We start from the raw sequence: 13,796 nt of genomic DNA, 5'->3' as shown, positions 1-13,796 counted from the left end.
ACCAGCATGGCATGTCTCTGTTTTCCTTCACACAAAAAACATGCCACTAAAATGAAGAAATTATTACTTTGATTTAATTCCAAAGTGATCATGAAATCTGGGGCACACATTAAATGAGGCTTTGACTTTTTTTGGCCATAACATTTTGATGGAAGCTTTTGTCCTTACAATGCGCAGACTGTACCGCAAACGTTTGCATTGACTCACTTTTACACCAACATCCTAATGGGAAATGCAATCAATAGTTTTCCTGAAAAACAGTGATTTTATTTTAAACTGGGGCATGAATTTGTTGCTGTTGTATGGTGCAGTTTACACAACTGTTCTTCTTAATAGCTGGAAGTAATGTTAGGCAAAACATTAAAGGTTGATTTCACCTAATCTTAAAATAAGAACATTTTGTCAAAAAAATAAGTACATTATTGACATTGGCAAAAGTAATTTGTCTCGACTCAAGTTCAGTGTACTTTTTTGAAAAGCTTTCAATCACTTATTTGATTATTTCTACTAAGGTTGAATGCTTCAGAAAAAGCAGAATAGTCAATTATTTGACTTATTATATTTGTACATGAACTGCCGGAAATAAAAATACAATTGTTATAAAAGCATAGATTTCTTTTTGCCACATGGCCCACAAGTGAAGAGAACAGTGTAAAGCCCCACTGCAGCCGGACTCAGAAGGTCAGCGCAGCACTAATAACCAGCTGCTCCCTGCAGAGGCCAGGCAGGGTATAAGCAATGGGCTGACCTGACCTCCACACTGCTGAAGCCCACTGAGTACTGAGAGCTCTGCTGGAAGCTCATTTTTCAACCAGAGGTCTAACTGACTGAGAGTATAAGAGATGACCTGAGCATGGGGTCTAAGCTGCAGCACACAATCTACAGCCATGCTCCCGCTTCTTGCTAGAAACATTACAATACAATTTGCTCACATTAAATAACAAACTATGACATAACAAAACATAATCACAGTGGAAAGACACGCCTTTTATTCTTGAGTTTAAATATAAAAGTTCTGATAGGACAGTGTGTCCTATAAGCCTGGACTCATTACATGTATGGTACTGGGACTTACTTCAGTGTGATTTAAAACCAAGGCAAGCACAGCCTCAGTTTCAGTCTAAGATGCTGTAGCTCCATCTGCTGTTTCATGTTGCAAAAATCCTCCATCTCTTCCACAAACACACAGGAACATACATACCTTTCTCTACAGTCATCCAGAGCTAGAGTGCAGTGCAGGAAGTCTAGCCTGCAGTAATCACTAAAAGAGAAGACCAGAAAATCTGTCCACTCTCTCAGCCTTAAAGGCCGGCAGCCCTTCACATCATGACCAGAAATCAGTGGGTCAAAATATTTGACTGAACAACCCAAGAATAAGAACTCATCTGAACAAATATAAAAATAGGACCCCGTGAAATGTTGCACAAAAGAGTGGGCATGCTGCTGTCCTGTTACTTAACAGGACTAACTGATTCACTTTACAGCCATCTTAGGCTGAATGTCCATATCAAGTTTTTTTTCTGATCCCCCTTTATCAGTTGTCCTAAAGGAAGAGCGAGGTGGTGTGTGGTCGCATGGCTTTACCTTTCTGGTTGCACTGAGCACTTGTTGAACGTTTTCAGAAAAGCAATGCTGTGACTGTATAAAATGAAGGAGAAGCTTGGCCGTGTTTGCTAATCATGAGCTGTATTTTTCAGACCGAATGGATCATAGAAAGCAAAGTAGCGATGCTAGTCCATCATATAGCTGCTGTTAGTGGTGATTTGTTAGGATGTTGAAGTGCTACCACCGTCCTAATTTCAGGGTTTACCCCAGAACAGTTAGACCCCCTTCACCTTTATCAGGTGTTGGTTTTCAGGAGGTGTAGCATTTCAAATCAAAGATAATTAAACCACACACAAATTGTGCTCATTTCACACACATGCTTCCTAAAACGAATGAGCTTAACAAAGATGATTTGTGGGTGTTGGTGGCATATTAGCAAGTTAATTCAATCTTAATTATAACTCGCAATCGCACACAAACTCCCTCTAAATCTCTCTGTCTGTGTGTGTTGCTCTTTCTCTTAGCCACACTCATCAGTGTTAATCACAGCCAAAGACAGTTATTACTACCTGGTGTCAAAATACTCCCTCTTGCTTTGGGTGTCTTGGCCTTCATTAGTAAAATCATGGAGCCTACCTGAGTCGTTGCGCAGGTAGGAGGACATGGCGGGGATGAGGCAGGACTGGCAGAGCAGCTCCTGCAGCACGGCGGGCAGCGCAGAGCTGTTGGAGGCTCGGCTCTCTGCGGAGCACGCCTCCGCACTTTGGCAGCTGCTGGAGCCGGCTGGGTTGATGTAGCTTGCTAACACCTGGTGAGAAAAACAATGTAGACACACTGTTAGACCAATTACCAAAAAACCCTGTCCACTTTGTCTTAATTGACACATTTAAGTTCACACTTTACATGTATCTGGTATTTGTTTTTTTAAATATTGATAATATGTGCATACTAAGTTATTTTTATATGCAAGTCTATTCTCTTCACTTTATCAGCACTATACTTCTGCTGTTGTACTAATGTACATTTCCCCATTGCTGGGACAATGTTGGAATTCTGAAAGAAGTTTAGGCTCCATCCAAATTATTTTCAAAAGTGGCTTTGAAATGATTTGACATTGAGTGGACTCACCTGCAGCAGACAGGTGACGTGTTCCTCTTCTAGCCGCTGTTTGGTGAGGGCCTGCTCCACGTCCCAGCCTGAGGCTGTGGATCCAGTTCCAAAACCAGTCCCTTTAGCCCAGTACAGCTGCTGCTCCTCACTGGTGCTACCACCGTGACAACTGGACATCTGTGGCTGCCAACACACACAATAATGTTTAGAGTTAGACGGATGGCTCTGGGTTGGGGATTTAAGAACACTCATTCTGAGAATGTATTACATTCCCCTTGTTTTTAAGGACAATGCTTGCCAGTGTATTGTTGGAGTGGAAAATAGAAATGGTTTATATTCTCTGGCCCCTGAATAACACTCATTAGTTTCAGGGGTGTGTCAACAGTATTAGCCACATAGAAGACACTGTCCAGACACTCGCTTATTGTCAATACATCTGGGTGAGACATACACGCTTTGATTGACCTCTGTCTGTCATTTTTGGTTGTAAAGTTTCATGAGACTAATTATACAGCAATGTCAAGTTTAAAAAATGCTCTCAAGGAATACAAAGAAATGTCTACTATAGGAACTATCCCACATAACTAAAATTGGGCTCATTTAATCCAAAAGGCTCTCACCTTTTCTGACATACATGTCTGAAAAGGTGTATTCAGATACATTCAAATACACCACTATGGAATAATGAAAATAAAACATTTGTACATCAAGCAAACAACTTCATGTTTGTTTCCCTATACAGCCTCATATTAGAAAAATGTAGGAATGTCTTTAAAGGAAAGACTCTTGGATAGCTTAGAAAACATTTTCATTCAGATATCTAAAGGTAATACGTCAAGGAACCTAAATAAGGAGATTAACATTTCTTCCCGACAAGCTATCACAGCATGCTTATGTTTTTCTAGCTTTATATGAATAATATATAGTATATAGGAGCCAACATGGATGAAAAACATATTTTTTGTTTCTGAGTTGATGTTCTTATTTTGTGCTCTTATTGAAGCTCTTGGACTGGGGGGACTGAGGGACGGCCACAGCGACAGGTCTCTGGCTTGTCACACAGAGGGGTGTCACCAAAACAACAACAAACACTAGGCATGCTGCTACCCTCTTTACACAGGTTCCAGAACATGGCTGGCCCTATTCAAGTCTGTGTATGTGGGCTTGTGTGTGAATAACTCTGCTGCTTGGTATGTGTGAATAACTCTGGTGTCTGCTTCCACCCGACACTGCGTCCACATCACCCGACACTGCGTCCACATCACCCCTATCCTCCACGACCCCCACTGGCTACCCTTCAAACACCAGATTGACTTCATGATATCACTCAATACATCCAAAGCCATCAACAACCTTGGCCCTGCCCCCCCCCTGCAGCCCATCAGGACTGAGCTCCGGACCTGGGGCGACAGGGAGTTCGCTGCAGCCCCCCCCCCCCCCCCCCCCCCCCCCCCCCCCCATAAGGGTCTTTGAGCACTAGGAAAAGATGTATTATTTTTGAACAGTGACCGTACCTCGGACACGCTGCTGTTGGCGTTGGGGTTGCGGGGGGCGTGGTGGCTGAGGGCTGACAGACAGGCCAGGATGAGGTGGATTGCTCCGATCTCCAGAGCCATGCGGCGCAGCAGGACTCCGTCATCAGTGGTCAGAGGGGTGGTGCTGAACAGCGCCCGCAGCACGTGGAACGGCAGCGTGGGCAGCACGTTGGCGGACGGAGACTGGAGGATGTGACCTGAGAGGAAGCCAAAGCAGAACATTGATTTACTTGTCATCTGAAGACAATGTGATGCTGCTATGAAATTGTTTTGGTATTTGTAATGACCTATGTCTTTCCGCTGAATAATGACACTATTGATATTCTGTTTGTGTCTGTCTAGCTGCGGCCTGATGTCTCACCAAACAAGATAGTTTAAATGAAAGACGTTGATAGTTATCGAGTATTTTTCCGAGTGGAAAACTACGTCGGTGAGAAAGAAAAACCCAGTTTTATCCCACAGGCCATAAGACTGTTAAACTCCTGAGCTCTGTGATGTGCCTTCATAACATTAAGCATCCATCGGTTTGGATTTTACACATTTATTTATTAGTAGTACAATAAGCATTATTGTATTCCTGTAAAGTATTACATTTTACATTCTGTTTTTTATTCTATTTGACATGTATATAGTCTACCTTTCCTGAATTGCTTCCATATTGGTCACTTGCAACATTCTCTTCAACTATTTCATTTAATTCTGTATCTTTTTTGCAATATTTGTATTGTTTTATGTTTATTTATATTGCATTGTTGAAGGAGAATTTACATTTTTCATAACTACACTATAGCTACTGTGGAAATGCCAAGAAAACCTTTGAACATGTACAATTCAGATTCAAATCTGACACTGCTGTGTGACCTCTCACCAAACAAGATGGAAAAGATACTCTGACATCAATAACCCATCAACGTCTTTGTACATTCTGTTCTTATTTATCTTATGATGTTTACATGTAAATAGACTCCTGCATTTACTTGAAGCATTCTCTGCTAAATGAAGCTTATTGTATTTTACAGGTATATATTTCACTTCTTCTGCATTACTTGCGCATTAGTCTTGCACTACTTTATTTCTATTTTGTTATTTCTTGCAATATTTGTATTTTTGTTTTATTTGTTTTATGTCTTATATATATTATGTTGCATTGTTGGAGGAGTCTGGGACTTAAGATTTTGTATATCACAATAAAACATTTGAATCTTGAGATGAATATTAAACTGACTAGAGAAGTAAGAATCAAATCAGACATGAAAACCTCCATTTGTTTGTGAGGCACACTCTGATGGTACTGGCAGCTGATTGGTCAGACTTACTTCCCTCTCCGTCGTCTGTGACCCCCAGCACCAGGCGCAGCAGGCACTGGGCATGCTTCCTCTCCTTCAGCAGCACCTCTGCGTACCCTGGCAGGCGCAGGAAGAGGCCGAACGCTGCCAGAGAGTGGGCCGGGATGGGAGACATGGTCTGCACTGAGGCTGAGGATGAGGAAGATGACTGAGTCTGCTGCTTGTTGATTGGCGGGGGCTCGGCGGCGATGGACTCGGGGGCCTCGTACACCAGCTCGCCCGACTGCTCGATGGTCACCCACTCAAATTGGTCGCTGTCCTTGGGCTTCTCCTGCATAGCGGAGGGCACCACGGGGGCACTCACCTGGGGACAGAGTGGAACGTTAGCAAAGGTGAGAGCTATGGGAGACAATGCCGACAGCAGAATGAGGAGGGCGAGCACTTTGCAGTGTCATGATGTAGCCAATTCAAGCTGAGGGAGACGAGGCTGTCCCCTCTACATACTGTGAATACAAAATATGAAACTCATCTCATGAAATTACAATTCAAGCGTTTATTCTTAACATGCTTCAATAGAGTGGTGCAGGATTGAGCCCTGAAGTCTATTCATTTTTAAACGTTCTTTTGGTTGGATCTCTAAAGGAAGATCTGTATTTAAATCAAGCTTAAAATATTTTAAATGTTATGTTCTCGAAATAAAAATAGGTCAGAAACTACCCCACTCATGAATGTCTGAAGCTTCTATGTTTCTTAAAAACGGCAGTTGCCAATAAGTGAATAAATAAGACTACTAAACATCACCACACTAACATTAGCCTCCTTTAGCTTAGCGGTGGTGACGTGCATTCATGTGACCATACTGTAGATTCTTTATGGCCTTATGTTAGCTTTTCATTTGGTCGATTGCTTTTTCACATCAACAATCATAAAGGTGCTTGTTTATGTATCATAAATGTGCATTTACCTTCTTTCCTACAATATTCCAAATATCGAAAGAAAATTCAAAATGTGTCAAAGGACCACGTGCGATGCTACGCTAGGGTAGTCATCACTGCCGCACTCTACTGGTTCAAGATTAAGCCCTCCTTGACTGTCTTGGTTCTTTTATTGTTTAGCATATTTCTGTGTGAGGGTACCTGCTGAATGACATCAGGGTAGAGCATGGGCAGCCTCTCTGCGATGAGGGCCAGCCCCCCCATGCCTGCAAAGACCTGCAGCGGGGACTGGATGGGGTTGGTCTCCAGCAGAGACTCGTCCGTTGCGGCGTCCAGAGCTTCGTCCCCTGGCGTCATGGGCTCATCCTCAGGACAGCTGTTCAGCATGTCACAGTGGTCCACTGCAAGGAGAGCAAACAGAGGACCTGTTGTGTGTTCACGCACTGTCTCACATTTTGGACACTTTATTAAATGTAGAACCTACTCTAAATGAAATATATAATATCTACAACTGGGATGTATATGTGTGTGTATGGACACAAGAGAAAAAGGTGTCAGATTTGTTCACACGTGTTACATATAAAACACAACTTTAATGTTGAACTTAAACATTTCGTTTTCCTTTAAATGCTATAAGCAAGTGTGGATTTCCTTTTTTTCACGATTATTGCATGGTCCTTAAAAATAAAGAGGGCATTAAGTGGGGTTTAGCCTTACATATGCTTAAACGTGTGTGCACATTTTTACTAGCATGGTGGTATTGTTGGTCTGAAGCCTATCCTTTAAAAAAATGTATAATTAGAATTACTGATTTGTTTTTGTTTCCTCACTCGAAGTGGCTCTCATTTATCATCCTAGTTTCCTTAATTATCACATTTTTGGGGGATTTCACTTTTATTCTATTCTGTTGTTTTGTATAAAGTATGTGTGTTTGAATGTGTGTCTGTTTAATAATGTTTTCCCTGGTTGCAATATGTTATTTCAATCGTTCTAGACTTCAGTGTTGAGCTGTGTGGTGAAGCACATGATCAGTCTATCACTCCCATTGCTCCAACAGCGTAGCAGAGAGCAGGAGGAACACTGGCTCTCATTCATCAGCAGGTCTTAATGTCTGCAGTGGGGGGGGGACTATCAGCTATGTGCTGATTCAAAGACAGAAGATGAAACACCATCCTAATGCACTTGTTTACACTTATAATGTGAAGACAAAGTCAGACGCTCAAAATGAAACAAAGGGTGAAAAGCAAGACACACCACACCCCCCCTCTACTAATGCTTACCCTCTACCAGTTTATTGTAGAAGCACAGCCGTTTTATGATAACATAAAACTCTGGTCTATTGATAGGTCATCCCTTAAAAGCCACTCATAATCTCTTACAGAGGAGAAATCTGGCAGATGACTCATCGCTCTGCACAACTTTCTAGATGTGTTTTTCTACCCTACACTTTGCTGGACCTCTCTCACCCACTCAAATTCAAAAAAGCTTTATTGGCATGACTACATTAAAAGGCAGTCGTGCCAAAGCACATTTAACAAGGCGGGAGAGGTTTTAAAATGCAAATAATAAAAAATGTTAACAAGAATATGAAATGTAAAATCAAGAAAGAATCTGAACATTATGAATTGATACCTAAGGTAGCCAGCCATGCTGTATTTGCATGTGAGTCTCACTCCATAGCTGATGGTCACCACACTGAACTGGGCTCAAATGGCTGAGAGCCAACACCCACAGTCCAGCTCCCCTCATGTGACCTCTGTTATCTCTCAAATGTTAGCTGTAAGCTCTGATCTTTTGCGCTGTCTGCACTGTTAGCTGCTAGCCGCCAGTTCAGATGTTGAGAGTAATCCCTTAATCACAGATAGGGTCTGGATTTCCATTTAGATGCATTTTCTTTTTACAAGTTTTGAAAGTCATGGCGATATGATAAGAATGACAAAAAACAGAAGAGAAAATGAAAGGATTTCTCTTGGTTGCTGGCATAATGTGTGGCTTAATGGGACACTTAACAGTACATAAGAGCCGTCGTGACTTCCACATGTGCATTCGAGGGGGGAAAGAAACACACTTACAAAACATACCATTTTGTCCTTCAAATTAGAACATCTATGGTACTGAATTACACAACCATCCATCACAAACAGACCATAATGTGAACTATGGAGAGTGGGCAGGACATGGTGAACAGACAAAAGGTGCCTGAGCAGATCTGCAGATTCACCGGTGCTGAGATCATCAAAAAAGACCTTGATGTCATAAATGAATCCGACCTCGTGCTGACCCTGGAGCCTGCAGATTTGGATGGCTAAATATAAGCAGTGCTAAAGGCATCACATCCATGGATCGGCAGTGTGGCCTTCTGGCTAAAGGAAGGTCAGCAGTTTGATCCCAGCATCAACCTGTCCTCCTCACTAAATGTCCTTCCTTTATTATCAGTTTCATTTGATAAGCAAGGGTAATCAGAGTTAAAGGCTGCAAATAATTCTATACAAATGATTCCCTAATGCTTAAATACTAGGAACAGTATCCCTTGTATAACACAATCTTTCTAAATGCCATTTTAAGTACATGAAATCTGCATTAATAAAACATTTTTTTTAAAAAGCAACATGCAAAGACTTAAAGCAGCCTGACAATATAGAACTCATCCGGTATAGATGAAGGAGGAGAGCCACTGGACGGGATTCTCATTGCAGCACAACGCGTTGAGAATGTGACTGCGTTGTAAGCCCCTAGACCTCTTTCTATTCACATTATCGGTATTGCAGTAACAAAAGTAAATTTGTTGTATAGTGTGGCCTTGAATTCCCACATGGGATTGGCAAAATGTTGGTAGGAAACAGAAATAATATAAATGAATGTTGAATAAACATTAGAGCTGTTGTTGGTACCTTTCTCCGTGCGCAGCCTCTTGAAGGAGTCTGTTTTTGAGAGGCCCGGGTCGGAGATGACCTTGGAGCCCAGTTTGACGGTCAGGTTGATGGACTGGTAGCCCTGTGGAAGTTTGCGGTCGTACAGGAGAGTCAGGAGCTGGGCCAGAGTCATCTCAGATGGGAGGGGCTGACCTGAGGGGAGCACAGGGAAAAGGCAAACACTCGTCGTTAATACATGAGATGATCAGTTTCAGACTCAAACGCTTGAATGTCATCAGATGTGAGTGCGCATGTGAACCCTGCCCTGTTTGCAGTACCTGGAAGCAGCTTGTGGTAGAGGTGGAAGACGGGCACACTGATGGTTTTGGCTGAGGGGTCCACTCCAGACGAAGCAGTCAACTTGTCACTCATCACGCGACCCCTCCTGGATGGAGGTCTGGGGGGGGTTGAAAGAGCTCGCTTGGACTGGGACTTCAAGCCTGAATACGGACACAGAGAACAGAGACAGGACTGGACTGTGAGTCTTGTTTTCATCGAATATACACGTTAATATTTATTTTTGATCAAAATACAGAAGTTTAAAGCAACCAATAACTTATCTATTATGCCAGTATTATGCATGTCAAAACTCTGCCATGTGCTTATTAGACTCTGAAACTGATCATAGGACAGATAAAACACACACACACACACACACACACAGACACACACTGTGACCATCCTATCTTATCGTAGATATTTTTCCATTGTTGCAGACGCTCTACTATTCATCCATCTATTCGGTGCTTTCTATTTGTGGGTGAATAATATACACATTTCCCTTTATTAATCTAATGTTGATGTTGTCTGCGGGGTAAGACTCAGAGGTGGTCTGTTGTCAGAGGAGTGTATTTGAAACACACAACAGTACCTGAGGCCACGACCACACTGTAGTTGTCCTGGAAGCCGCTGTCTGCTTTCATCTTCTCCTTCTCCTCATGGTTCTTCTTCTCCTTGTCCTCCTTCTGCTCATTGATCAGCTTGGCTGTAATGCTTGGTGTGTCTGTTTGGATAAATAGAAGATAGAATGATATCAAATTAGTTTAATAAAATAGTCCTACTGGGGCTTTATTTATTTAGTTATTGTAACAAAATACATTTTGTTACGCTTAAAACAGTGAAGAAATATTCAATGAAAATGTGGCTTAGAGGCAGTAGATGTGGCTATTGCGGTGTTTTGTTGACAAATTGTCTGATGTTAGATGGTTACAACTACGTATATTTGTATTGAAATTATTTCTGAAGGTTAAACAAGCTGAATCCCAAATCTGAAAACATATTCATAAAAAATATACAAATCAAAAGTGGCATTTAATTAAAGAAGACTTTAGTAAAAAGCAGTCCTCAGAGTCTGGGATCAAATGAAATGACAAACATGTCGCAGCAGGGCCATTTGACTGAGGCTGAACCACAGAGAGATGTGTCCAGACCTTTCTTCTCTTCCCATGACAGAGACAAATGGAGCAGCAGGAAGCCTCATATATCTCGGACCAGTGTTGTAGGCAAGTCACCAATTCACGGGTCCAAGTCACTCTCGAGTCCCCACTTTTCGAGTCCAAGTCCGAGTCACCTAGGGAGAGTCGGAGTCGAGTCTAAGTCCAAGTCCGAGTCACCTAGGGAGAGTCGGAGTCGAGTCCAAGTCCAAGTCCGAGTCACCTAGGGAGAGTCGGAGTCGAGTCCAAGTCCAAGTCCGAGTCACCTAGGGAGAGTCGGAGTCGAGTCTAAGTCCAAGTCCGAGTCACCCAAGGAGTGTCCGAGTCATCATTAGCTGTGTCAGAGTCCAAGTCCGAGTCACCCAAGGAGTGTCCGAGTCATCATTAGCTGTGTCAGAGTCCAAGTCCGAGTCACCCAAGGAGTGTCCGAGTCATCATTAGCTGTGTCAGAGTCCAAGTCCGAGTCACCCAAGGAGTGTCCGAGTCATCATTAGCTGTGTCAGAGTCCAAGTCCGAGTCACCCAAGGAGTGTCCGAGTCATCATTAGCTGTGTCAGAGTCCAAGTCCGAGTCACCCAAGGAGTGTCCGAGTCATCATTAGCTGTGTCAGAGTCCAAGTCCGAGTCACCCAAGGAGTGTCCGAGTCGAGTCAGAGTCATCATCACCTGTGTTCGAGTCCGAGTCCAAGTCCGAGTCACCTAAGAAGAGTCCAAGTCAAGTCCGAGTCACAAGTCTTCATGTATTAATCTTCGTGGATACATGTGTTGAAATGTAGCTGCTCCTCTACATTGCTTTTATCCTGTCATGTTATACTAATCTGTCTATTGAACTGCTGTGAAGCCAGTTTGGCTACAATTCTTGTAATAGGTGCTATACAAATATAAAGCTTATTACTAATATTAATATTATTATTATTTGTATTATTGTAAATGACCTTTAATATGTCTAACTATGTTTAAAATGAGTTACCTTTTAGAGAAGTGATTATATTTGTATGCCAATATTTTCTGATGGTAAAGTTTTCGTTTTGCACTTTTATTTTGATAGTAATAAGATCGGGACTCTTATTTTGAAGGAACTTTTACCGGAAGTCAATGGACAACGGAGCAGTGTAAACACACATGTATAATGACGGATAGATGACGAATAAATGAACATATACTAAATAGTTGCATTGGGTTTTTAGCACCTGGCTGATAAGGGCACAAGCTCTTACGTTGGTAATGATTGTATACAAGCAAGGGTGTGCAATAAACGGATACCATCAGTTGGAGAGTCTGACCATCATTCAGCCGGGGACGCTACAATTATTATAGTGAATGTTTAAATGACATGCTGCATGTTAAGTAGCCATGTGCTTCCGAGTTATCGGCTGAATTTTTATTTATTGATTAGATCACGTTACTCTGATGATCGTGTTCAAGACAGCCTATATGTCTGAACTCGATCCTTAGAGTAATGTGTTACGGAGCCTTCTCTTCAATATTGTTTCCACATAGAGCATTTTGCGCTGCTCTTTTCCAATGTGGAAGCAGAATGTGTGAAAGCATGCAGCACGATGCGGGGTGTGTCTCTAGACATCTTTAGACTGGAATAGCGGGGCCCAGTACGTGAACTCACCTCGCAGGTGCACACGCCAGGACAGAGTACATCTGACTCGAGACAAAACTTGCTCGAGTCGAGTCAGAGTCATCGTGGGCTAAAAATTCACGAGTCAGAGTCATTGTGCGCGAGAATTCACGAGTCAGAGTCGTGTCCGCGTCAATCAGTGCGCGAGTCCAAGTCGAGTCGCGAGTCCCGAAAATCGGCACTCGAGTACTCCATCTCTGTCTCGGACTGTGGATGGTCAATGTGCTAAATTGTGGCCAATTGTCCAAGGGATGTCAGGGTTAATGGACTGAAACCTACACTGTCCATTCACTGCCACCTCACACCCAACTGCTCACTTCTTCTCTGCTTCTCTGAGTGAATCCACTCTCTTGCTCCTCCACACACTCTTTATTCACTGAGCCAAAATCTTTCTGGTACTATTCTCAGCTGCTTTCCATGACACTTGACATGTTACGCTTTTAACTATATTATATTGCCATTAAAATAAAAACCCTCCAGTAAAGGGAGGGATTATGCTGTTTGAACAGAAGGCTTTTAGTTTGAACATCTATGCAGTTATGAGTTTCTTGCACACTTAACAGCAATCAATCAGATATCTTTATAAAATATGAAGGAATGACAACAGTATTTCTGTTACAACAGATAGGTATGACATGACTTTTGATATGTTGTACTATATCGCACCACTTATTCCTGCAGTAACACTTTTATTTTTTTGGCAGCAAGGCTTACAAATCCCCACAGCTCAGTGCACTCATCTTGTTCTGAGTTTTGTTTGTCAGGCAGATTTCTAGTGTAAGTGTTGTGTGTTGAAACATACCAGACACCCGGTCCAGGACCTCAGCCAGCGTGGTGGAGATGGGCAGATGGAGGGTGCGGTACTTGTGTCCTGCCCCGTACATGGGATGCTGGATCATGTGGCTGGTGGCATTGATGCGTCCTTTGTATAACTGATGAAAAAAAAAGGGGACTGGTTTTGTGTCTGAATGTTATAATTATATTTTCAGGCTGTATGTAGCCAGAACTGATATAGCAGACATTCTTCTCTAGGTTTCAACAACAGAGTGAGTTACCCACCGGACAAGGTGACTGTAGGAAGACTGTGACCTTCTCGTCCTCCAGCATGAGCTGCAGGAAAAGCCTTCGAATGAAGCCTGAGATGTTTCCAGAGATCGGCACGTTGCCTCGCTGGGGTGCAGACTGGAAGAGCTCACAGAGAACCTAAAGACAGGAAAAATGATTGAAATCAATACAGAGACAAAATAATATATCCAAATGAAAACAGTTTGACATTCAAACCACAAAGGAACAAGAAATGAATGTTCTAAAAATATAGTTAATACTATCATTTGTATTAAAAGTCAGCTCTATGGTTTTGTTAGGTTGAAAAGCAATTCCTCAAAATATTGACTACAGCAACAACAGTTCAT

General features: G+C 42.3%; 1 protein-coding gene across 1 annotated transcript in view; it reads right to left on the bottom strand.

The window, feature by feature from the left end:
• The window catches only part of birc6 (baculoviral IAP repeat containing 6), a 92,267-nt gene that overhangs the window by 39,844 nt on the left and 38,627 nt on the right, over positions 1-13,796 (bottom strand). Inside the window, 10 exon segments of the mRNA XM_034122347.1 lie at positions 2,182-2,353; positions 2,674-2,838; positions 4,170-4,387; positions 5,507-5,840; positions 6,613-6,812; positions 9,303-9,476; positions 9,602-9,763; positions 10,195-10,326; positions 13,187-13,316; positions 13,444-13,587. Of these exon segments, the coding sequence (XP_033978238.1) occupies positions 2,182-2,353; positions 2,674-2,838; positions 4,170-4,387; positions 5,507-5,840; positions 6,613-6,812; positions 9,303-9,476; positions 9,602-9,763; positions 10,195-10,326; positions 13,187-13,316; positions 13,444-13,587 (1,831 nt within the window).

This window comes from Trematomus bernacchii, unplaced genomic scaffold (genome assembly GCF_902827165.1).
Source record: "Trematomus bernacchii unplaced genomic scaffold, fTreBer1.1, whole genome shotgun sequence".
NCBI classification, from domain to species: Eukaryota; Metazoa; Chordata; class Actinopteri; order Perciformes; family Nototheniidae; genus Trematomus; species Trematomus bernacchii.
The sequence above is the reverse complement of the archived record's forward strand: the minus strand, read 5'-3'. Positions and strand labels throughout refer to the sequence as shown.